This window comes from Phyllobates terribilis, unplaced genomic scaffold (genome assembly GCF_046119375.1).
Source record: "Phyllobates terribilis strain yellow unplaced genomic scaffold, ASM4611937v1 Scaffold_11__3_contigs__length_659146591, whole genome shotgun sequence".
Taxonomy (NCBI): domain Eukaryota; kingdom Metazoa; phylum Chordata; class Amphibia; order Anura; family Dendrobatidae; genus Phyllobates; species Phyllobates terribilis.
This window is the reverse complement of record NW_027362771.1, coordinates 256,332,777-256,360,057: the sequence shown is the minus strand read 5'-3', so window position 1 is coordinate 256,360,057 and position 27,281 is coordinate 256,332,777. Positions and strand designations below refer to the sequence as shown.

Sequence of the window (27,281 nt, the reverse complement as noted above, 5' to 3'; positions counted from 1 at the left end):
TGTGCAGGAACTAATAATATTATGGAGCAGCACTGAATTTTTGGTATTCAGGAGAGTTGAAAAAGAGAGTTTTAATGGACACCTATTATCAAATATCCAGCAAGTCTCATGCTATGCAAGTGTATTTATTAGGTGGCCGGGGACTATTGGATTTCATACCACTCAAGACAAAAGGGGTTAACATGCATGTGCTGGATGGTGAGTTTATTCTACCTCAAACTGGTGATGGGAGTCTCTGTTTTCCTGTAAATAGAACTTCCCTTGGGCTGCAAGGACTATATAATGTGAGTGGCACCGGATACCTGCCAAGGTTGCTGAGGGCTGCAGCTTTTACAGGTACATAAGAATATCATTGTATCACATTGTAGCAATGCCTGACATTTTGCATGGTCAATTCCATACAATTTCTATATATATTATAGCAAATTATATATATATAGATATCTATATATCTATATCTATATATATATATATCTATATATATATATATATATAGATATATATCTATATATTTAGATATGTATATATCTATATATATGTATGTATATGTATATATATATAATTTGCTGCACATTTATATTCAACTAACGATACTTCCAGGACGTGTTGACGTTGAATAGATATTTCACATACTTCTGGTCGTTTTCCCAGATGGCATCAGAAAGTATGGATATGCACAGCCCTGGGTACCTGGTGGCACGATCTGTTTACTCAGACCCAGCTTTTCAGGAAGAAAATGAAAAGAAGGAAATTGTTAAGAAAACTATCCAGGAGAGGCTGCAAAAGAACTGCAGGTTATTACTACCATCCATTTGTAGTACACTGAATGGGGTTCTATTGGGTAAAGTGGCAATAGTGCTTAGAGACAGTTTTACATACAATTTGATAGTAAGTTACTGTAACGAAACAGAACACTGACACATTAATAAGATATCTACATTTTTTTAGAGATCATTAACTATTGGCAAGGTTAGAGATATGAGTCCAGCATGTCCTGTCTGCTTATTTACATGCCTGCAAGTGAACAGGTACCACTTTTAAGATGTTAATCTTGATGAGCTGGACTTTTTTCATTTGCAAACCAAAGCTGAGATGAGAAACTTTGTCATTGTGAATTATTGTTATTGAATCGTCTATGGTGTATGATGATTACAACCTAATATGTTAGATGTTGCTTATGTCTTTTTGTTTTATATCTTTCTATTCTTTCTTAAATTATACCTCCAATTAACATAGTTACTGTTTTCAGTGCATGGGGACTTGCTATTGTTTAATGGCACCTGTATATATCCATTTTTAGTTATCTCTCTAGTAGTGATGAGCGAGCATGCTCGTTACTCGAGATTTACAAGCATGCTCGGGTGTTTTCCGAGTATCTTCAGCGTGCTCGGGTGTTATGTTTGAGTCACTCTGTGCGCATGATTTGCGACTGTTTGACAACTTTAATACTTTAATACATGTGAGGAATGCCTGTTTCTTATGTATTAAAGCTGTCAAACAGTTGCAAATCATGCACACGGCGTGACTCAAACACAACACCCGAGCACGCTGAAGATATTCGGCGAGCACCTGAGCATGCTCGTCAAAAGGGTAAACAGAACATACTTGCTCATCACTACTCTCTAGTAGTGACTGCTGGTTTCAAGAATTGTAATATTTAAAGGGAACCTGGCAGGAAATGAATGCTGTCTGAACGACTGGCAGCAGGAATCAGACACTGGTTAATGAATCAGACTCTGGCTGCCTTATTTGAGTTGTGAATGTTTTACTCTGAAATGATATGGCATTTCAGAGAAAATATACTTGGCTGAGGATGATTAGTCTGTGGCATGTTCCCCGTCTGGTCATCCAAGAAACATCGCTCTATGCCGGCTTATCAAAGTATGTTTTCCCTAATATATTGCAGCGTTTCAGAGTAATACATACACGGCAGCAATGGTGCTGCCAGTGTCTGGTTCATGCTGCTCGTGGTTCTGGCAGCATGAATTCCCTGTTGGATTCCCTTTAAGCATATGACTATGAGAAAGGGAGCTAGTGATTTGGAGTGTTGCTAACCCTAATAAATATAGGATAAAATTAACCAGCACAAAATTAAAAAAATTATGTTCAAAGATTGAGGCACATTTTAATTAAAGTAAATTTCTGACATTAGGTCACAATAACCATGCTGCATATAGACTTATTTTAGACTTTTTTCATGAATTTGTACTTAGAACAATAGTCATTTTTGCCACTATATTAAAGGGGTGGTTCGAAACTAACATTTATTTTAATCCTAAATGTCTGTCTATTTAATGTCATAACCAAATCTATTTTCTAATATACTTTAACTAAAAAGTCCTTATCTTTCCCCCACTATGCTAACTAGCTGCTTTATTTTTTTTACCTATTTCCTGTTTGATGACACTTTCAATCAGAACCACCAGTGCATGCTGGGATACTCAAATAAAGCATCATCAGGGGGCAGAGGCTGTGGTCACTGCTGCAGCACCTCCCCTGACCCTAAAACGAAACATCATCAGTAATGTCCATTTCAGGGGCTGGCTTAGTCCCTGCTACGTGACTTGTGGGGCGGGGGCTCCTCTTGCTGGGTAATTTCCTTACAATGTACACTGCTGACAGTATGCTCTCTTGCCGGCTCTTCATTTCTGATCAGAGTCGGTGAGAGCAAACTGTCACTGTGCATTAAAAAGAATAGTGCACAGTGACAAGATCCTACTGAGCATACGTCGGAATTCACAGCTGACATATGCTCAGTACAGCAGGGACTAGCCCAGCCCCTGAACGGACATCACACTGATGATGCTTTGTTTTAGGGTGGGGGCAGAGGCTGTGCAGTGACTGCAGCCTCTACCCCCTCATGATGGTTCCTTTGAGTATCCCAGCATGCATTGGGGGTTGTCAAATGAAATGTCATAAAACAAGAAGGTAAAAAAATGACATTAATCAGTTAAATAGCCTAGTGAGGGGACAGTATATATTATTAGAAAAGAGATTAGATTATGACAATAAATAGACTGACATTTAGGATTAAAATAACTATTTCAGATCACCCCTTTAAGTCTTTTCTTTTTTTTCCTTTAAAAGCTGTACATCCAAAAAAGCTCTAAAGACTTTAAAGACATTCTTCCCAGTCCTGGAATGGCTTCCAGCGTACAGATGGAAAGAATGGTTTGTGAGCGATCTTATTTCTGGAGTCAGCACAGGGCTTGTTGGTACTCTGCAAGGTAAGTCTGGATTTCTCAAGATTTAAACATTTGTAATATGCTGAGTGAAGGCAGTTTTTCCAGGAGGTACTTTATTATACTGATATTTAAGAAAAACAGATAAATATTCATTGATGGATCCACATTAAGATCTCACCGCAAACACATGCCCAAGACATGAGCTGCTACATGAGCTGGTCCTAGAGATGTGGTCCAAGAATGGGAAATAATCACAATATAATAATAATCTTTATTTTTATATAGTGCTAACATATTCCGCAGCGCTTTACATACATTATCGTCGCTGTCCCCATCGGGGCTCACATTCTAGATTCCCTATCAGTATGTATTTGGAGTGTGGGAGGAAACCGGAGAACCCGGAGGAAACCCACGCAAACAAGGGGAGAACATACAAACTCCTTGCAGATGTTGTCCTTGGTGGGATTTGAACCCAGGACCCCAGCGCTGCAAGGCTGCAGTGCCACCGTGCCTCCCATATTGTACTGTATTACTACTGAGGGATTACTGGGTATTACTCCTTGAAGCATTGAACCTAAAGAAGCACTTCCATTAAGTTTTTTATTCATTAAATCTGTGTATATATGCACGTAATGTAGTGGGAGCGTGTTAATATAATCACCTACCACTGTTTTCTCAAGGATCCAACACAGCTCTTCTCCTCTTCTCAGTGACGTCACCGCTCTGCAGACTCTCTGGGTCACTCTATGCATGACCGGGAAGTGACTTTTACAATGTAAACCTATGGAGCGTCAGAACAAGGCTCTTTAGACTTACATTAGAGACTTCCGGCTCATGCATAGAGTGACCCTGCTAGTTACAATTGTGGTGACGTCACTGAGAAGAGGAGAAGACCAGCGCTGGACACCTTGGAAGAGCAGTGGTAGATGAGTATATTACTACGCTCACACTACATTATGTGCAGATAAGAAAACAAGGGGACTGACATGGGAGTGTGACATACACATAGGGGTGTGGTAATAAAATAGGTATTAGATATATGAAATCATGTCACAATACAGTCTATGTGGGATAATGATAGCTAAAAACCGGACAGTCAGTGAAAAATAACTGAAGAGCAAGGAACCGACCATAGAATCCCAGAATAAACACTGATTGTAAAAATATATATACTTTAATGGAAAATCAGGGAGGCAACAAGGGAATATACAGTGATGCAAGGGAGCGCACTCAAGACTTATAAAAAACAATATATCAAAAAGGGAGTCTGGTATAATGCAAATACTTATACAAAATCAAATATATTATAACATGTACAATACAGACCAGAAGTTTGGACACACCTTCTCATTTAAAGATTTTTCTGTATTTTCATGACTATGAAAATTGTACATTCACACTGAAGGCATCAAAACACATGAATTAACACATGTGGAATTATATACTTAACAAAAAAGTGTGAAACAACTGAAAATATGTCTTATATTCTAGGTTCTTCAGAGTAGCCACCTTTTGCTTTGATGACTGCTTTGCACACTCTTGGCATTCTCTTGATGAGCTTCAAGAGGTAGTCACCGGAAATGGTCTTCCAACAATCTTGAAGGAGTTCCCAGAGATGCTTAGCACTTGTTGGCCCTTTTGCCTTCACTCTGCGGTCCAGCTCACCCCAAACCATCTCGATTGGGTTCAGGTCTGGTGACTGTGGAGGCCAGGTCATCTGGCGTAGCCCCCCATCACTCTCCTTCTTGGTCAAATAGCCCTTTCACAGCCTGGAGGTGTGTTTGGGGTCATTGTCCTGTTGAAAAATAAATGATGGTCCAACTAAACGCAAACCGGATGGAATAGCATGCCGCTGCAAGATGCTGTGGTAGCCATGCTGGTTCAGTATGCCTTCAATTTTGAATAAATCCCCAACAGTGTCACCAGCAAAGCACCCCCACACCATCACACCTCCTCCTCCATGCTTCACGGTGGGAACCAGGCATGTAGAGTCCATCCGTTCACCTTTTCTGCGTCGCACAAAGACACGGTAGTTGGAACCAAAGATGTCAAAATTTGGACTCATCAGACCAAAGCACAGATTTCCACTGGTCTAATGTCCATTCCTTCTGTTCTTTAGCCCAAACAAGTCTCTTCTGCTTGTTGCCTGTCCTTAGCAGTGGTTTCCTAGCAGCTATTTTACCATGAAGGCCTGCTGCACAAAGTCTCCTTTTAACAGTTGTTGTAGAGATGTGTCTGCTGCTAGAACTCTGTGTGGCAGTGATCTGGTCTCTAATCTGAGCTGCTGTTAACCTGCGATTTCTGAGGCTGGTGACTCGGATAAACTTATCCTCAGAAGCAGAGGTGACTCTTGGTCTTCCTTTCCTGGGGCGGTCCTCATGTGAGCCAGTTTCTTTGTAGCGCTTGATGGTTTTTGCAACTGCACTTGGGGACACTTTCAAAGTTTTCCCAATTTTTCAGACTGACTGACCTTCATTTCTTAAAGTAATGATGGCCACTCGTTTTTCTTTACTTAGCTGCTTTTTTCTTGCAATAATACAAATTCTAACAGTCTATTCAGTAGCACTATTAGCTGTGTATCCACCAGACTTCTGCACAACACAACTGATGGTCTCAACCCCATTTATAAGGCAAGAAATCCCACTTATTAAACCTGACAGGGCACACCTGTGAAGTGAAAACCATTTCCGGTGACTACCTCTTGAAGCTCATCAAGAGAATGCCAAGAGTGTGCAAGCAGTCATCAAAGCAAAAGGTGGCTACTTTGAAGAACCTAGAATATAAGACATATTTTCAGTTGTTTCACACTTTTTTGTTAAGTATATAATTCCACATGTGTTAATTCATAGTTTTGATGCCTTCAGTGTGAATGTACAATTTTCATAGTCATGAAAATACAGAAAAATCTTTAAATGAGAAGGTGTGTCCAAACTTTTGGTCTGTACTGTATGTGGTTACGGCATATGACCAATGTAGAGAATGCAGAAGTGCCCTATGTACAACATTAATGTAGATGGACAAACAAAAGGTAACGCGAGCCGTACTTACTTCAATAGAAAAATGGGAGACTCCCAGCTAAGTAGCGCCCACACGTTTCGCCGATAGCCTTCGTCAGGGTGTGCAGATTAGTGATGAACGAGCATGTTCATTTAACCCTTTCTCTGAGTACGCTCGGGTGCTTTCCGAGTATCTTCAGCGTGCTCGTATATTCGTATATGTACGAATTCCTGCGTCTGCATGATTTATGGCTGTTAGTCAGCCTCAACACATGTGAGGATTCCCTAACAAATAGGCAATCTCGGCATGTGTTGAGGCTGACTAATAGCCATAAATCATGCAGACGCAGGGACCCGGACTTAATATACAAGCACGCCGAAGATACTCGGGAAGCACCCGAGCGAGCTCGGGGAAAGAGTTAAACAAGCACGCTCGCTCATCACTAGTGCAGATGCATACACGTGCCGAAGCATACACATTTATTGAATAAAAAAAGTTAAAAACTTCTTTAACAACAGACAGGTTTTTTTAGGTAGATACTTGACATTGCTTTACTAACAAATAGACAACCACATCAAATAGAAAGAAATAAGATAGATGCAACTTTTATCTTACAGCTCGTATAGATTTTCTTCTACCATGACTATTTTATCATTTGTGATATAACCATGGTCTGCCTATTATTTATTTGGGATAGGTCTGGCTTTTGCATTACTTGCTGCGGTCCCTGTGGGATATGGCCTCTACTCATCATTTTTCCCCATTTTGACATATTTCATTCTGGGAACATCAAAGCACATCTCTGTTGGTAAGTTATCACATCAGTACATTTTAAAATAAGACAAATAGTTCATTTGCATTCTGCCATTATTAAGCAGTATTGTTGATCTGAATATACAAATCATTCACAGTTTCACTCCATTGTGCTTCCAAATCCTTAAAGGGCTTGAGAGGCATATGTCATTTCCCCATTGGGCAGTGAGAGAAGATGCTTCACACAGGGCAGGACAGTTATGGAGACAGCTTTCAGTTGTCTCGTGCAGAAGCACCTCTTACATTTCACAGTTTCATCCTTGCTAAGTAATGCATATTGTTTGATCCAAATGGAGGAGTGCAGAAAACTACGGACCTGCACAAGAACACATTTCATAGCTGTCTGCCGTTGGAGAATATATAATACAGTCAGTTAACCTCATGTGTTCGACAGGACCATTTCCAGTGGTCAGTTTGATGGTGGGGTCTGTTGTCTTGAGTATGGCACCCGATGAGAAATTCAACATTCTCAGTAACAGCACTGGACTGAACAAGACGGTGATAGACACAGTGGCCAGGGACGCGGCTAGAGTTTTGGTTTCAGGAACTCTGTCTTTCTTAATTGGAATCATTCAGGTAAAAAACATTTATAAAATATTTGATTCAGATTTCATACCGAACTGCATAGAATTTAGGTGCTGAACCCAGCTATTTTTCCTTAAGCTTATAATAATAATTATATATTTTTATTATAATTATAATTTTTGCTGTAATCAGTCGTACATGATATGGTGCTTTATGTTTATAGTGCATATAGAAGAATCTGTAACCCCATGGTAATTAACATGAATTCATGTGCATGCAAAGAACATGTAGAAACTGAAAACATATCGAATAACTGGAGTGTGTTCTGCTCTCTTCTCCTGCCCTTAAAAATCCTCGTTACTACTACATTGATCTCTATAGCATTCCCATATATAACACTGGACATTCTCCTACTAATCTATATATTTGTGTGTTTTTCCTTTTTAGCTTTTACTAGGGGTATTTCAGATTGGGTTCATTGTCAGATACCTGGCAGATCCTTTAGTCGGTGGATTCACCACAGCTGCTGCTTTCCAAGTGTTTGTCTCCCAAGTCAAAACAGTTCTCAATGTTCCCACGAAAAACTACAATGGCGTGCTCTCTATAATATATGTAAGTTTATTATCATTTCAAAGGCTGACTTGTGTGAAATGTCAGCTCACATACCTGAAATACAATGTAAAAGTGTATGTGTGTAACTTAAAGGGGTTTTGCGACTTAGGACATTTTATGACATATCCAAGGGATATGCCATATGCCTGATAGATGTGGGGTCTGCCTTTCTCAAATGGGGCTCTAATCCTTACATCCAGATAGAGAAAGAATGGGGAGGTGGCTGTTCCTGTGGCTTTCTCCATTCACTTCTATAAGGGTTATCCAAGGAAGCGTGGTCATCTGATTGCGTAATTCCTATTGAAGTCAGTGGAGAGAACCACACATATGTATGGACCCATCTACACTAGTTTTCCACCTGGAAAAAGCAGCCACAATGTACATTTTGGAGATTTTATGGGTCATGGATTTTATAGATATGTTATGATGGTATGATGTCACTGGAAAATGCTGAATTACTGATATTTTTTCTTTTTTATTTGTGCAGACAATTATTGATATCTTTGCAAACATTGCAAAAACCAATATTGCTGATCTGATTGCTGGACTTTTGACTTTGATTGTGTGCATTGCGGTGAAAGAAGTAAATGATCGATATAAGCACATCCTCAAAGTACCCATTCCCATAGAAATCATGGTGGTATGTGTAATCTATTTTGACATATAAATAATACATTTATATGGTTCTTTTCTTAATGTTTCATTACACTTTTAATTATAGACAATTGTGGCTACAGGGATTTCTTACGGAGTCAATCTAGAACAGAAATATAATGCAGGAATTGTTAAAAAGATTCCGAGTGGGTAAGTGTTTATCTGCATACAAAAGTTTCAGTACTTAGAAATTAATTTACCTGCCTACTGAGATGCACTATGTATTGCTATGCCAATATATGAGCTAACTTCTTTGAGTTCATACAGTACAGACCAAAAGTTTGGACACACCTTCTCATTTAAAGATTCTTTAGGATTTTCATGACTATGAAAATTGTACATTCACACTGAAGGTATCAAAACTATGAATTAACACATGTGCAATTATATACTTAACAAAAAAGTGTGAAACAACTGAAAATATGTCTTATATTCTAGGTTCTTCAAAGTAGCCTCCTTTTGCTTTGATGACTGCTTTGCACACTCTTGGCATTCTCTTGATGAGCTTCAAGAGGTAGTCACCGGAAATGGTCTTCCAGCAATCTTGAAGGAGTTCCCAGAGATGCTTAGCACTTGTTGGCCCTTTTGCCTTCATTCTGCGGTCCAGCTCTCCCCAAACCATCTCGATTGGGTTCAGGTCTGGTGACTGTGAAGGCCAGGTCATCTGGCGTAGCACCCCATCACTCTCCTTCTTGGTCAAATAGCCCTTACACAGCCTGGAGGTGTGTTTGGGGTCATTGTCCTGTTGAAAAATAAATGATGGTCCAACTAAACGCAAACCGGATGGAATAACATGCCGCTGCAAGATGCTGTGGTAGCCATGCTGGTTCAGTATGCCTTCAATTTTGAATAAATTGCCAACAGTGTCACCAGCAAAGCACCCCCACACCATCACACCTCCTCCTCCATGCTTCACGGTGGGAACCAGGCATGTAGAGTCCATCCGTTCACCTTTTCTGCGTCACACAAAGACACGGTGGTTGGAACCAAAAATCTCAAATTTGGACTCATCAGACCAAAGCACAGATTTCCACTGGTCTAATGTCCATTCCTTGTGTTCTTTATCCCAAACAAGTCTCTTCTGCTTGTTGCCTGTCCTTAGCAGTGGTTTCCTAGCAGCTATTTTACCATGAAGGCCTGCTGCACAAAGTCTCCTCTTAACAGTTGTTGAAGGGATGTGTCTGCTGCTAGAACTCTGTGTGGCATTGACCTGGTCTCTAATCTGAGCTGCTGTTAACCTGCGATTTCTGAGGCTGGTGACTTGGATACACATCCTCAGAAGCAGAGGTGACCCTTGGTCTTCCTTTCCTGGGGCGGTCCTCATGAGAGCCAGTTTCTTTGTAGCGCTTGATGGTTTTTGCAACTGCACTTGGGGACACTTTCAAAGTTTGCCCAATTTTTCGGACTGACTGACCTTCATTTCTTAAAGTAATGATGGCCACTCATTTTTCTTTACTAAGCTGCTTTTTTGTTTCCATAATACAAATTCTAACAGTCTATTCAGTAGGACTATCAGCTGTGTATCCACCTGACTTCTGCACAACACAACTGAAGGTCCCAACCCCATTTATAAGGCAAGAAATCCCACTTATTAAACCTGACAGGGCACACCTGTGAAGTGAAAACCATTTCCGGTGACTACCTCTTGAAGCTCATCAAGAGAATGCCAAGAGTGTGCAAAGCAGTCATCAAAGGAAAAGGTGGCTACTTTGAAGAACCTAGAATATAAGACATATTTTCAGTTGTTTCACATTTTTTTGTTAAGTATATAATTCCACATGTGTTAATTCATAGTTTTGATGCCTTCAGTGTGAAAGTACAATTTTCATAGTCATGAAAATACAGAAAAATCTTTAAATGAGAAGGTGTGTCCAAACTTTTGGTCTGTACTGTGTATATATATATATATATTAGTCACAAACTGGGAATTTAATATTTATCATTATTATTTTTTTGTCAGTTTTATACCTCCTATGACACCGGATGTGACACTCTTTTCAGAAATGATTGGCTCAGCATTTTCAATAGGTATAGTGGCCTATGCTGTGGCTGTTTCTGTGGGAAAAGTGTATGCTACCAAACACAGCTATGCTATAAATGGGAATCAGGTATGTGTCCTCTATATACTACATATTTCAATGATTATATCATGCTATACTTTGAACATGTGTAAATATCACATACTGGGGCATATTTATTAGATAAGAGCAAATATTTTGAAATTCGAATTAGTCAGGTTCAGCATTCATTTTTTCCCAAAAATTTGATTCACAGCTAATCAATTTGCCACAAATTTCAAGTATGGCAAAGCCTCCAATTGCGCTGATAACATGTGTGTCATACTCTTAGGTCTCCCAGCAATGTACTGAATGCTTTTTAAGCTCATTAAAGGGGTTGTCCACCTTTGATGATATTTGTTTTCTTACTTAAGTGCATGCAAATGCAGCTAAAATTAATTTTTGCAATTGGGTTTCATTAAAAATATTGCACCATTTGCCTCCTATAGCTTCTGTATTGAACAGTTAATTGCTGGCTGCAGAGTGAGTTGACAGGGTGGCCGCTTTTATCTTTATTTTATCAGATGTGTTGGGGGCATGATTTTCTGGCACTTACTATTATATAGGTATGAGCTCTCCAGTCCATAAAATGGCTGCTGGTGTAGGAACATGTGACCAGCCATGTCCATCAATCTCCTCCAATAGAAAAGCAGTTCTCATGTAAGGTTTTCAATTGGACAAGGCTGATGAACAGGTCTGGTCACATACTTCACCACCAGAAGCCATTGTATGGACTGGAGATCTGTGCAGTCTGTGATGAAAGTAGCACTAAGCAGAGCAAGAGAAACTGTCATACCTACAGTCATGGCCAAAAGTGTTGGCACCCTTGAAATTGTTCCAGAAAATGAAGTATTTCTCCCAGAAAATCATTGTAATTACACATTTTTTGTTATACACATGTTTATTTCCTTTGTGTGTATTGGAACAACACAAAAAAAAGCAAAAGAAAAAAAAAGCAAATTGGACATAATTTCACATAAAACCTCAAAAATGGGCCGGACAAAATTGTTAGCACCCTCAACTCAATATTTGGTTGCATACCCTTTGGAATAAATAAATGCAATCAATCACTTCCTATAACCATCAACAAGCTCAACAAGCTTCATACACCTTTCAATTGGAATTCTGAACTACTCTTCTATTGCGAACTGCTCCAGGTCTCTCATAATTGAATGGTGCCTTCTCCCAACAGCAATTTTAAGATATCTCCACAGGTGTTCAATGGAATTTAGAACTGGACTCATTCCTTGTCTTTTCTGAACTCTCCAGTGCTTTATTTCCATAGATTTCTGGGTGTTTCTTGAAGTATGTTTAGGGTCATTGTCCTTCTTGAAGACCCATGACATAGGACGCAAACCAGCTTTATGACACTAGGCACTACATTGCGACCCAAAATCTGTTGGTAATCTTCAGATTTCATGATGCCTTGCACAGTCAAGGCACCCAGTGCCGGAGGCAGCAAAGCAACCCCAAAACATCTTTGAACCTTCACCATATTTGACTGTAGGTACTGTGTTCTTTCCTTTGCAGGTCTCATTCCGTTTTCAGTAAACAGTAGACTAAAAGGCTCTATTTTGGCCTCATCTGTCCAAAAGATGCTTTTCCAGAAGGATTTTGGCTTACTCACATACATTTTTGGCAAACTGCAGTCTAGCTTTCTTATGTCTCTGTGTCAGCAGTGGGGTCCTTCTGGGTCTCCTGCCATAGCGTTTCATTTCATTCAAATGTTGACGAATAGTTCACTCTGACACTGATGCACCCTGAGCCAGCAGGACAGCTTGAATTTCTTTGAAACTTGATTGGGGCTGCTTATCCACCATTCAGACTATCCTGCGTAGCAACCTTTTATCAATTTTTCTCTGCCATCCATGTCCAGGGAGTTTAGCTACAATGTCATGGGTTGTAAACTTCTTAATTATGTTGCGCACAGTGGACAAAGCAACATCAAGATCTCTGGAGATGGGCTTGTAACCTTGAGATTGTTGATATTTTTCAACGATTTTGGTTCTCAAGTCATCAGACAGTTCTCTTCTTTTCTTTCTGTTCTCCATGCTTAGTGTGGAACACACGGACACACAATGTAAAGATTGAGTCAACTTCTCTCCTTTTTATCTGGTTTCAGGTGTTATTTTCATATTGCTCACACTTGCTTCTTGCCACAGGTGAGTTTGAATGAGCATCACATGCTTGAAACAAAGTTGTTTACCCACAATTTTGGAAAGGTGGCAACAATTTTGTCTGGCCCATTTTTGGAGTTTTGTGTGAATTGATGTCCAATTTGCCTTTTTTTCCTTTGTTTTTTTTTGTGCTGTTCCAATATACACAAATAAAATAAAAGTGTATAACAAAACATGTGTAATTGCAATAATTTTCTGGGAGACATACTTCATTTTCTGGAAGAATGTTAAGGGTGCCAACACTTTCTGCCATGACTGCATCCAACAGTAAGTGCCACAAAATCATGTCCCCAACACATCTGAAATAATAAAGATAAAGCGTCGACCCTATGAACTCATTCTGCAGCCAGCAATAGACTGTGTAAGGCCATGGCCCCACTATCAGCATTTGATCAGTATTCGGTCAGTATTTTTTCTCAGGAGTGGGAGCCAAAACCAGGTGAGGAACAATCAGAGAAAAGGTATAATAGAAACAAGTCACCAATTCTGCATTTATCACCCACTCCTGGTTTTGGCTCCCTCTTCTTAGAAAAATTACTGACCAAATACTGATAGTGGGGCCGTGGCCTAATGCAGAGGCTATAGGAAGCAAACAGTGCAACATTTTTAATGAAACCCAATTGCAAAAATGATTTTTAGCCCCAATGATATGCATTTAAGTTAGAAAAAAAAACCTTTCGGTACAGCCAATGTCCAAGTGAGCTAAACATATACATGTATGGCTAGGAGTAGGGATGATCGAGTCGCGGCAACAATGAATGAAACGCCAAGCACGCCAAAATACTCGGCGAGCACCCGAGCGTGCTCGCCGAAAGGGTTAATGAGGCATACTCGATCATTACTAACTAGGAGTAAGGAAGTAGGGGTAGTGTGCATGACAGGTGTGTCCTGTCATGCACACTATTTGTAACATTAATTCAGTGTTTTAAAGTTTTCTCTCCTTATCTCTATTGCTAAGCTTTGATAAACTCTCACTATTCAGAGTCACTACAAAACAGCTGCAGCATCCCCTGCCTCTGCTTTTATACATCCTGATAGTCCCTCCTTATTGGCTGTGCTATATCATGTGATATGATTGCTACAAGGAATTAGGGGGAAGCCTGAATGGCTATGCGTGAGGTCATGTAAGCCTTCTTGGGCTCATGCAATCTTCCGCTTTGTGTAAACTGGCGGTGTGCATGTTTTAGGCGATTTGAGCAAATTGAATTGCAAATTGTTCAAATACACAGCGTCCCGCAAATTTCCTAAAATTTTACACAACTCACATTGACTCACTCTTCTCTCATATTTATCAATACTGTTTATTTCTTAGACTGAGGATATACTGTAGAGGTAACGGAAAGTGTACACAATAGGGTGACCCTATTAGAGGAGAAACAACATCTAAAAAAATAGTATTGCTCACTCAGGATATGAGGTACCTCCTTAAAAATAACAGTTGCTATTGACTTGTTGCTTTAAGGATAGGCTGTGTGACTGGATAAATGGTTCTTGATGCTGTAGTGTTAGAAGACAGGTTTTTTTTCTTAACTACGTTCTTTAATGCCAAACTGACGTATTTTTCAAGTTAAACAAAAAATGACCATTTTTTGAACTTTAAAGAGTTGCCAGTTTGCCGTCGACAAACATAGTTAAATAATAAGACCTGTTTTCTGCCACTACAGCAGCAAGAACTGTTTATCCAGCTGTGTAGCCTATCTTTAAAGTGTTTTTTTTCCTACTGGTGCTTCAGAGAGGAAGATGACTTGAACTCTAGTACCACCTATAGGAAGTAGCAAACCTAAAAGTCAAGGCTCGTTGGAGAGTCGATTTTGACTTTTAGGATTGCTACTTCCTATAGGTGGCACTAGAATTCTAGTGCTCTTCCTTTCTGAAGAGACAATTTTCATATTTCCCAGAGGAGCATTGTGGCTTAAAAGTCTCTTCTCTTTGGCATGTTTAACATGTCACTCTCCACAAGGAGAAACGTTACCCCTTGGATCTCAGTCAGACGCCTCTCACCCAGCCAAACCAGATCTCACACTTTGCACTTATGAGGGGCAGTACCCCAAAACTGCAAATTGAGATTCTGGTTCTGACTTTTATCCTAAGCCATGTGACAAGGCTTGTTGGAAAGTCGATATTGACTTTCAGGATTGCTACTTCCTATAGGTGGTACTAGAGTTCTAGTCCTCTTCCTCTCTGAAGAGACAATTTGCATATTTCCCAGAGGAGCATTGCAGCTTACACCTTGACATGTCACTCTCCGCAAAGAGAAACATTACCCCTTGGATCCCTTTTCCTACTGGTGTAATTCTTAGACTGGACAGACTTAACATCTGCCTAGTGGTACATCCCCTTTCAAGAATGGTGGGCCCTTTTTTGGAAAGCCACATCCCCTTGTCGGACAAGGCACAGAAAGTGTCTAAAACACAAAATAAATGCGGTGCAAGTTGTGAAAGCCAGATTTTGGGCACAAAATATGAAAGCATTTTGGCACATTTAGCTTGATAAATCTTTCCCAATGCATCCAAACAAAATTACTAAGGGTAGAGGAAAATGTTTAGATTTGCCGATGGGTGTAAATGTACACTAACAAATGTAAATGTAGAAGTATGGACATCAATGTATTGTGTAAAAGTAATGCTCCATTACATTATTATTATTTGGACAAAATTACTGTTTCTTTCTTTTTGTAGGAATTTATTGCGTTTGGGGTCAGCAACATTTTCAGTGGAGCGTTTTCTTGCTTTTGTGCCACCACCGCCTTGTCACGAACAGCTGTCCAGGAAAGCACAGGTGGAAAGACTCAGGTTAGCCGGAGCTACTTATTGGGGCAATTGTCTGTCTTCACTAGTAACATTTACATTTGAAATAATATGAATATATTTGTAGGACATATAATCTAATATGTAATAATCTCTTGTATTGCAGATAGCTGGTATCATTTCAGCCTTTATTGTGTTAATTGCTATAGTGGCACTTGGGAGACTCCTTGAACCGCTTCAGAAGGTAAGGAACTCATAGATTTGGATTTTTTTAATGGAGCAGTGTACTTATTTTTTAATTGCCATGCTAGTAGCATTTGCTGACAGTTTGGTTACTATATATTTGCAGTTGTAACATTGTAAACCTATAATGCAAAACAGATATCTTTACAATTAAATTAAATAAATATGCTAGTAAGTGGTCACAGTTTAAAGGGAATCTGTCTGCAGGTTTTTACTATGTAATCTGAGGACAGCATGAGGTAGAGGTTAAATCACTGAACTAAAAGATATGTCACATGTCCGGCTGTGTGGTGTTGTGTCAGAACTGCGTTACCCAGTAAACTAAGTGATACATCTCTGGAATCAGGGTCTCTTTGCCTACATTATGCTGTTATCAGATGTGCTAGCAAAAATCGGCTGACAGATTCTTTTTAAAGATAATAGTCAAGGGCTATGACGTGTTTCATAAACATATTTGAAAAGTGATTTCCTGGTAATGCCCATAACAAAAATACATCAGTGCTAGATAAAGCTTAATGGCATTGTTTTATGGCAACTATATAATAGTCCTTGATTGCAGTGAACAAGATAATTGCTGAGAAGCAACCATATCTTCATCAGCCAAGAGGCCATTATACACTCATAAAATAAAATCACATAGAACAGTGATTCCCAACCTGGTTCCTTGAAAAGTAGTCAGAGGTTCCCTAAAAGAAAGAAGCAAGATAGATAAATTGATGAATTTCAAGTAGAAAATAAAATCCTTTAAAAGGAACCTGTCACCAGAAAAAACTATATTAACCTGCAGATATGGGGTTAATCTGCAGGTTAATAGCGTTCTGGACTCTGGCTGGCGTCTGCACTTACCTGAGCGCTGCGGTGAGAAAATAAACTTTATTCCCCCCAGCAGTGTTTTGGTTTCATTCACGGGGGCGGCACCGGTTCAGTCACAGCTCTGATTATACAGAGTGGCGACTGGAACTGCGCCGCCAGCCCTGACTGACACTCCCTCCTCATTGGGGCCGGCTGTCAGTCAGTGTGGGGGGCTCGGTTACAGCTGCCACTCTGTATACTTAGCGGTGACTCAGAGCGGTGACTGATCCAGCACCGGCACAGCCCGGTGACTGAAACCGAATGCTGCTGGGAAGAATAAAGTTGATTTTCTCCCCGTAGCGTTCGGCTAAGTGCAGGTGCTGGGCAGGTTAGTAATGCTATTAACCTGCAGATTATCCCCATATCGGCAGGTTAATAGTGTTTTATCTGGTGACAGGTTCCCTTTAACATTTCCTAGCTTTTTGATGTAAAACACATTTCGGAGTAGTAGAAAAACTTTCTAGGAGGCCTCCTATTGTAATAAGGTAGGAAATCAGGTTCACATGAGTGTATATAAAATCGTCCAAGTTTCATCCAGAAAATTCGGATGACTTTTTTTTCTCATTTGTCATTCGTGTGCAATCCATTTTCATGCGGCAGCTAAAGACTAAATACAGTTTGATATGTTGAAGAATTGAAATGTATCCATAAAAATCGGATGCTATACAGTTGCTCCGTATGGAATCAGATTTTTTTTTTGCGTACCCATACACTTTAATGTGTGAGTCTCATCCGACACGAGGTAGAAATACTAGTGCATGCTGAGATTTTTTAAGCGCAGATTCTGTTATTTGCACTGCCCCATTGAATAACATTGGTTTGAGTGCAGTCTTGTGGTGTCTGTTTTTTTATGGACAGCACTCACACAGAAATTACAGTCTAGTGAATCTACCCTAATGGAAAGAGTTTCCTTTAACTTAATCAGTTAGATGAATAGGGACTATTAAACAGGAAACTTTACACCAGAAAAGCAGCTTATTTTGTAGATTATATATAAAAATAATCTACAGAAAAATGAGTAAGGGAAGAGTCAGACAGCTGTATAACCTGGATGAGGATCACAACGCAATGCTCGGACTGGCCGTTGCCTCTCCCAAACCGGGCGTGACAGTTGGTATTTCTATGCATTTGTCACGCTTGGGTCAGGAGACTCGCCAGTCAGTCCGAGCATTGCGTTGTGATCCTCGCCCGAATTATACAGCTTTCTGGCTCTTTCCTAACTTTGTACATTGATTACTTTACGGTCTTGCACTGATCCTTAGTTACAACTGTGTCCAACGCTGTAATCAGAGACTATTAGCGGTCTTCAGAGTAGGAAATATCTTGTCTCTGAAACTTTCAGACCTTGATCCATCAATGCAATTTTGCCGCAATTCTGGCATAAATCACTTTAAAAAGTCCCAAAATGGGCGGAGCTGGGGCATAATGTGGGAGTGATGTCACGGCTTGTCTAATTCATGACAAGCTGTTGCGTTCCGTACGCTAGAAATCTTACTACAGAAGGGAGCTGGAGTAAGATTTCTGGCGAGATGCCACTAATCAGACGCTCCTGATTCATGAAGGGGCATCAGAAGCGTCTCCTCCAACATGCTCCCTCATCAAGACCATCAAGAAAATTGCTGGTCTTAATGGCCTCAGTCTTTTTAAATATCAAATTATTTTACAATGTAAAGACACTTTCACTAACACTGTTGTATGTTACAAATTCTATAGCATACATTACTCTGCAAACAAACGGTAACTACACTACATTACAGCACAGTAGTGTACAAGCAAGTTCTGTGCTGTAATGTAGTGTAGTTACATTTGTTTTGCAGAGTAATGTATTCTATAGAATTTGTAACATACAAGATACATAAGGGAACTTATTTTCCTTCCAGTGCTCAAAAGATTATGTTATTTTAGTGTCAATCCCATAGATGTTATGATAAAACTAACATATTACAATTATAATAATTTATAAAGTTGACATCTAAACAGGGTGGTTACTGATATGGAAATGTACTCTTGAAGAAGAGTTAACATGACAAAATAATTGCTTCTAAAAACAATATACTGTATTGCTGTTTAATTATAGTTTATGTTTATAAGAACATTGGCTAACTAATGCATCTCATTACAGTCGGTGTTGGCGGCCATTGTCATAGCAAACCTTAAAGGGATGTTCTGGCAAGTTTTTGATGTGCCCCGTTTATGGAGACAGAACAAGTGGGACTCTGTAAGTATTTATAAGTTGAATGTTTTAATATATATACTGGAACCGTTTGGGATCTGAAGGATCATTGTGATAACTTTTACATTAATGGAGCAGGGTTCATAGTTATATTTCTGCTTCATCACTTCTTGATGCTAATTATAAAAGGTAGAGAGATTGAGACCGTATTTCAGGGAACGAGAAGGATATTTTAAATTCTAAAAATGTGACCTTTTTCCATTTGTGGTTTGACCGACATGCACTGTCCTGACAGCTCCAGGATCCTGCACATGCGCTGTGCTCAGTGTTTTTAAGTTGAACACCAGCTTCAAAATGCCTACTGCTCCTGATTAGTGATGAGCGAGTATATTCGGTTAACCCTTTCGGCGAGTATGCTCGGGCGAGTACCGAGTATCTTCAGCGTACTCGGTGATATGTTTGAATCACTCCCGTGTGCATGATTTGCGACTGACAGATTTAATACATGTGAGGAATGCATTCCTCCCATGTATTAAAGCTGTCAAACAGTCGCAAATCATGCACACGGGAGTTATTCAAACATATCACCGAGTACGCTGAAGATACTCGGTACTCGCCCGAGCATACTCGCCGAAAAGGTTAACCGAATATACTCGCTCATCACTACTCCTGATGCTGCTAACAAAACAATCAAGTGTGCATATGCACTTTCCTGTGATAATCTGTCTTAAGGCAGAAATAACCATGTTGAATAAAACAATAGAGGTGGGGCGGCGAGTGGAGAAAAAGTAACAATGATGCGAGCCAGCTAATTTTAATATGGGGAATATTTTGCGCTTTCAGTCTGCAAGACAATTTTAATGGTCTAGCAACAATATAAAATAATTCTTTTTTTGTTTAGGTAATCTGGGTATTCACGTGTATTGCATCCATCCTATTGGGACTAGACCTGGGATTGTTGGCAGGTTTAGTATTTGGATTACTAACCGTTGTTCTACGAGTTCAGTTGTGAGTACATGTCTTTTAAATATCAATCAAGATGCCAGTATGCTAAATGTGCTTATCAAAAAGCAATAATGGAGATTCAGTACAGTCCCTTGTTTAAACGCTCTTACCTTAGAACCACTTCATACACTGTATATTTACGGTATATACTATATGCACTAGTACATTATAATAGTGTATTAGTGAATTCCTAATAGAGAAATCTCTAATATTCTAGTTCCATTATTCCAAGTAAGTTTATATTTCATGACAAAGTATTTATTCTACTGTATATTTATCTGTAATTTCTTTTTGTTCTAGCCCCTCATGTGGTGGACTGGGAAACGTCCCGGGAACAGAAATCTACAAGGAAGTTAAAAAATACAAAACTGTAAGTAAAAGTGAATTTTCTAAACATGCAAAACTGGCTTTAGTAAAAGATAATTAAAGAAATAGAAATGACACCGCACTTACCAAAGGTGACAGAAGAATTAAAATGTGGATCTAACTTCAGGTAGTATCAAATAAGTGAATTAGACAATAAAAACCTCTGGGTGTCAATGTTAGATGTAAAGGATACATAAAATATATAGTGATAGCAGTCTGAACTGTATTTGTGTGTCCTGAATCCTCCATATGTGGGAATGAGTATTCTATTAAAGGGGTATTCCCATCCCCAACAGTCTATTCAAGGTTTAATAATAATATTAAAAATGTACTGTAGTTCTTCTGATTCTCTATGTTGATTACCCCATGGGCAGGGCATTGCAGTAGCTTAGATATCCGTCATAACCATGGATACCTAAGCTACTGCAATGCCCTGCACATGGGGTAAGCGACATAGTTAATCAGAAGACCTATACTACATTTCTAATTGGAAGTATTTTCTAATATTATTATAATACCTACTTCATATTGGGATAGGATCTTGGAAATAGGAATACCCTTTCAAGTTCCAAATACAACTAACCCGAGAAACTCCGCTGATGGTAATTAAACGTATCGATAGGTCCTATGGGTTCTTGTATTTGGTTCTGATCTGTACTGGTTGGTGTTGTAAATCAATCCTGTACACGCGTAGTGGTACATCACAAGTGTGTGCCGGCCTGGCAACCACGAGCATGAGTTCCTGGACAGGGCATGTGCCGTCACTAGCTAAACTATACGGTGTTCAGAAACATGTTCTTACTGTGACAAAGGAAAAGAGCATTTTTCAGAAACGTGTTGGATGCATGCCTTGTAGGAGCCAATATAATGGTTAGTTGTCCTTTGGAGCCTGATTAATGTGCAAGCAGCCAATCAACAGCCACTAAAATGCAGCTCTCTGCAGTCAATTGAACACAAGAGTAAACTAGTTGGACAGAAAGGGTCGTTATAGTTGTATGCGTTGCATTCCAGACAGTGGAAGGAATTTAGGTATTTAAGTACATCTTCATGTACAATCCAGCTAATATTTCTATTTATTTTTCTCAGGTTGTGGAACCAGAAGGATTTAAAATTGTTCGGTTTACTAGTGGTATTTTCTATGGTAATGTTGATGGACTAAAGAGTGGCATTCAATCAATTGTGAGTGCATTTAAATGTGTATTCATCTCTTAAAATAATTGACATAATAATACTATTAGTCGTCTGCTATGGGGTTAGTAAAGATATCATGTTGATTTCATCTTAGGTTGGGTTTGATGCCGTCAGAGTTTTTAATAAGCGGATTAAAGCCCTGAGGAAGATAAATAAACTGATTAAGAAAGGACAGCTAAGAGCAACTAAGGTAATGGCTTGTCCCTATGTATTATTGTTTATGAACAAGCTTTATCGCATGTAATATACTGCATGACTGACTAAATGATAGCAATACTGGAAATCACTAGTTTCCTGAAAAGGAAACTCCAAGGTCACTGTACTAAAATGTTTTATTTTTAAGTATTTAATAAATATTTACATAGTAGCACTTTATGCTAAATGCTATATACCCAAATATACTAAACCCTGTCACTCAATGTTTCAATTATAGTAAGATTTACTATTACTGTGGAGCTACTTTACTATGAAAAACTTACAGCAATGGTCTACTTCTCTTTATTGCTGATTGACTTAGACACCAACTTTGCTGTCAGTTTTGTCATAATAGGTTCCACTAACAAATAGTATCCGCCACTATTGCAGTTATTGCACATAATCACAGTGCCATTATCTGTCATGTATGCTTATTCCTTATATGCATCACATAAAAAATCCCCTCCCTTATTCATTTTTAGAATGGCATCATCAGTGATATGGGGACAGATAATGACGGGTTTGAGCCAGATGAAGATATTGAAGACCCAGAAAAAGAAGAGAGCCCAGAAGTGAAAAATGTGGAGGTTCAAGTAGACTGGAGTTCAGAGCTGCCAGTTAAAGTGAATGTTCCCAAAGTCACAATTCACAGCCTTGTTTTTGACTTTGGGCAAATAACTTTTCTAGATGTGGTGGCTGTAAGGTCATTAAAAGTGGTAAGCTAAATTCTAACTTCCTGGGTTAATGCAACTTTTATGTTGATATTTTTTACAATATTCACAGCCTTTTTTTACATATAGAATGTATAGACCATGCCCACTTACATTATATTTCCCACTGATACGAAATGCTGGCATGTATCCATGTCTCTAGATCACCCTCTCACTACTATATACATATTATTAAAGACTAAAAGTTATTTCATATTTGGCTGGCATTTTGTATGCCTGCAGATTGTTGGGGGGGTCCATGTCCTTGGACCACTACTGATTACTAAATGAACCCCCCGAACATTACGCAGCTCAGCAAACAGGAGCACATACAGTAGCTCTTGTCTGAACACACACACATCCTTTTTCGATAACTTCCCCCACTCCACTACAAAACAGGCTTCCCTGATGATTCCTCAGGACCAAGAAGGAAACGCATAGGGAGGGAATTACATATTGTTTCGGGATATCCTTTTTACTTGGGTACTGCCCTTGTTAGGGCAGGAGAAATACACAGGGCACGACAGGGTATGCCAGTATCAATATCCTTCTACCCAGACGCCAGTATTGGCACTTTCGGAGGTTCTAATCTCATCAGGACACACGGGTGAGACCGCACCTTTTTTATTTTTGATTCTGCACAGTTATATTGAGCACTTTAAAAAACACTTGTATTTCTGCAAATTTGAATGTTTGGTCACTATCCACTAACTGAATTCATCATTAAGTATAGCTCTCTTTTATATTCATTTATTAAAAGTTAAGTTTTATATACATACCTTTCCTTGCTGGTTTATATATCCTGTCAACGTGTCACAGGTCTCTAATTTTCACTAGATCTGTTTGATGAATTTTGGCATTTAAAGTGCCTGCCAAATATGAAAAATCATATTAAAAATTTAGTTAGTCTTTAATGTATTGATTTCCCAATACCGAGAGGACAATTACATTAAACTACCATATTGTTTAATATCAAATGTTTTCAATGATGTACCTGGTATTTTCTGTCTCCTCTTCTTATTCATGATCTGGCCTCTTTTTTTGCTCTTTTCAGCATCTAACCTCAGTTCTTAAGCAGCTTCTTAATATTTCAGATATACAAAGAATTCAAAAGGATTGATGTAGATGTCTACATTGCAGCTTGTGATGGTAAATCAATCTATTACTTATTTTTCATTAGACTGACAAAAATACCTATGCCAAGTAACCTGAATGCGTAGCTCGAGACGCACCTACAATTGGATATGACGTAAATGAAAAAAAATTAATATAAAGGTACAAATAACAACAAAGTTTAAAAAGGCAGAGTGACTCAATGGAGGACTTACAGAGACAAATCCAGGCAGATGGCAATATTTCTGGACACTGCTGATGTATGTAGTGGCCAATCCCTGTAGGGAATAAAGTATATAAGACTAAAGTTTAGAATTCATAATACTCTTGTAAATAAATCAATACATATGCAGATGACGTCCTATAACTAATAAAGTGCAAATGTGCTTGTATTGGTCATAGTGGATAGGGTCTAGCAGGATATCTAGGGTGACTTATATCATGTAATAACTGTGGAGCCTTGTTGGAGTTATTACCCTAGTGTAAAATATGTTTCTTCTTACTTTTAATAGATAACATCTTCAAAAAATTTGAAGAGTGTCTTTTTTTCGATGACCAAATCAAGCCAGACATTTTCTTCTTGACTATTCATGATGCAGTTTTATATGTAGAAGAAAAGAGAAAGTTCAGTGATGCACACGATCCGCTAATGGAGAAGGTAAAGGAAATGTGGATTAGGCTCTGTGACATACACAGAAATGGTGTGGGATAGTGAACAAACATCAATAGGGTTGTCTAGTGAACAAAACTATTTTGTGTACCCTATTAGGGTGTTCTTAGTTAATACCATGTAGTCATTTGTTCTGAATCCTCATCACTTAGTCAGAATGGAGTGACGTAACAAAGAGCGTCTCTCACTCTAGAGCATACATGTCAAACTCTGGCCGGTGGGCCAAAACTGGCCCCCAGGGTGGTTTTATTTGGCCCGCGACAACAGAACGACCACCCCTATATGGGGCCATTATTCTGTATGGAGACCTATGTGGGAGCCATTATTTTGTATGGAGGACTATGTGGGGCCCATTATTCTGTATGGAGGACTGTGTGAGGCCCATTATTCTGTATGGAGGGCTGTGTGGGGCCCATTATACTGTACATTGGTTGGCCCGCGACTTTGTCCAAGTTTTTCGTTTTGGCCTTCTGTGTGTTTGAGTTTGACATCCGTGCTCTATAGGACTTGTCTTGCATTACACAAATAAACTATTCATCTGAAATGACATAGTGCAGTGCTTCATCTACCCTGTGATGGCGCTACAGGGAAATTAAGCACTTATTGCCATGTTTTTCCACAGATAACAGCTGATCACTGGTGGTATCAAGAAAGAGACATTTCTGTCTTATTGTCATGGGACCATCCTAAGGATTGTCTAATGCAGAGAATCCCTTTAGATAACCAACATTACTGTTTAAAGGGGTTGTTCAGGACTTTACAATTGATGACATGTTATTGATGGGGTCCGACATCCTGCATTCCTACCAATAAGCTGAAAACTGCTCTGGCAGGGGATTTTAGCTGATTTGATTGGTGCTGGATATTAGACCCCTATTAATCTCACATTGATGATCTATCCCGGATAGATCATCAATTATAAAGACCCGAATAACCCCTTTAAGCGTGTCACTAAGCTCACTAGTGAATAATGTAATGCAGAACAGTTTACATATAGAAGAGTTAAAGTAATTTGCAAATACATTGATACAAAGTTAATCCAGTGTTTAAATTTTACACATGGTACAGCTATATATTAGTACTACAGTCCCATTAATGGTGTTGAACTAACTGGGCAACCCCCTTTTCATTATGCTGCCACACTAGCAGTTGATCACTATGCATCTGTCTTCTTTAAGTCCTTGGTTATGAGCTGTTATTGTCAGGGGAAGTTACAAGCTGCGACACATTTCCTCTACAGCAGGTCCCCATGCATGATGCCTATATAGGATATATGGACATGGGTTATCCAGTTGGGACAAAAGTAGTTCAGAAATTTCCTCACTATGGGTTTGATCACTTTGATTTACTAAAGTAACATTCCAGTACAAATTATTATATATTTTACTCGCTTATATAGCATCATTAATTCCACAGCGCTTTACAGTCATTATCATCCTTGTCCCCATTGGGGCTAATAATATAAATTCCCCATGAGTATGTCTTTAGAGTGTGGGAGGAAACCTAAGTAAACACAGGGAGAACATACAAACTCCCAGCGCTACAAGGCTACAGTGCTAACCAATGACCTGAGCTAACCAAAGTGCTGCTCTATTATTAAAGAATCACATTTAATTGAAAATATCTGCTTAATGTAGAAAAACAATTCAATTGTTTATACAATATTCCTTATCTGGCACAATTTTTTTTCTTAAGATCTCACTAATGCAAGAATCGAAAGAACCATTGGAATACACAGATATTGACCCAACAAATCTGGAATTGGATGCCCAAGAGGAAGTAAGAAAATATTTCATGTACAAATACATACAGATATGCATTGCATGCATAGGTAAAGGGTCTGTTAATGAAGGTATAAAAGGCAAATTTCCTCAAAATCTTTACATCATTATTCTGGTGTAAAAAGCTTTAAGAAGTTACATAATTTTGGCACAACCGGCGGTTGTGCTAAAATTATGCGACTTTTTTACAGTCCAATAGCTCATCAAAATACAAAATGTCACCTGCTTTGGAAGTGAAAATGGGCCCCCTTACCTCTTGAGCCCCTGTGCAGCTGCACAGGTTGCACCTTTGATTTGTCCACCCCTGGTCCAATGCCAGATAGTGATACAGTAAGTTCCAAATTATAGTAAAGGTTCTATTTGAAAAATGAACTTCTGCAAAACTGGCAGCCAGGTACATAGATAAATGAAGAACATTGCATATACACCATTATTTTATAATATCTTAGTAAAGTGTCAGATGTTTTTACGGTGCTTGCTTTGAAGCGGACGCATTATTGACTTATGTGCTTCTATTACTCCACAGGCCCTCAGAAGACTTGCTTCATGATCAATACTACTGGAACCTCTGAATTGGGGTGTGCAGTGCAGGCTTTCCCTAATATTGCTAAACAATTTCTTTCTTCATGTCTTCAGAACTTGTCAGTTTATGGCTAGGCCATGTGTAATTCTCTTAAGAGATCATGCAGTTTGTGATTAGCAATTAGAACTAATGGTCGTTTTATTCATCTTACATCGGAGCTGTAGTAGAGGGAAATTGTTTTCATATCATTCATAAATGGTCAGTAAGTACGAATACACACCTTGCTACTGTCATTTCTTCTGGTCACAATTTTAGCACTTTAGTATCAATAAGGTATGAAGGTATATTACCAGTACACAGATCACTACTATGACTGTCTCTGTGGTCTCCAAACTGTAGATCTCCCGCTGTCTGGACATGAGGGAATAGTCATTTTACACCATCTGGAGAGCCATAGATTGGAGACCACTGTGCTACAGTTACTAGTAAGGTCTCTGTTGCAGTATATATTGTTTGATTAATTTGTTTTAAAAAGATTTTCCCATCTTATACAGTTATGGCATATCTAAGGGGTATGACATTCATGTGTAGTAAATGTACAGTAGAGACCAAATGTTTGGACACACCTTCTCATTTAAAGATTTTTCTCTATTTTCATGACTTTGAAAATTGTACATTCACACTGAAGGCAT

At 39.0% G+C, this 27,281-nt stretch overlaps 1 protein-coding gene and 1 long non-coding RNA gene across 2 annotated transcripts in view; one reads left to right on the top strand and one right to left on the bottom strand.

The window, feature by feature from the left end:
• Positions 1 to 277: 277 nt before the first annotated feature.
• On the top strand, positions 278 to 26,866 carry LOC141166000 (pendrin-like). Its single transcript, XM_073652184.1, has 21 exons — positions 278 to 336; positions 652 to 794; positions 3,088 to 3,227; positions 6,880 to 6,990; positions 7,390 to 7,571; positions 7,968 to 8,132; positions 8,620 to 8,772; positions 8,854 to 8,936; positions 10,747 to 10,894; positions 15,699 to 15,812; positions 15,934 to 16,011; positions 18,985 to 19,080; positions 19,937 to 20,043; positions 20,341 to 20,410; positions 21,493 to 21,585; positions 21,692 to 21,787; positions 22,275 to 22,508; positions 23,597 to 23,651; positions 24,128 to 24,273; positions 25,981 to 26,064; positions 26,593 to 26,866. Exons 2-21 carry the CDS (start codon positions 652 to 654, stop codon positions 26,614 to 26,616), a joined length of 2,322 nt encoding a protein of 773 aa, XP_073508285.1. The 5' UTR covers positions 278 to 336; the 3' UTR covers positions 26,617 to 26,866.
• Positions 23,304 to 27,281, bottom strand: part of LOC141166003 (uncharacterized) — a 39,582-nt gene continuing 35,604 nt past the window's right edge. The window contains exons 2-4 of the long non-coding RNA XR_012251230.1: positions 23,831 to 23,893; positions 23,497 to 23,734; positions 23,304 to 23,371 (exon numbers count right to left, since the gene is read on the bottom strand). This is a non-coding gene — a long non-coding RNA (uncharacterized lncRNA). The remainder of the gene's footprint in view (positions 23,372 to 23,496; positions 23,735 to 23,830; positions 23,894 to 27,281) is intronic.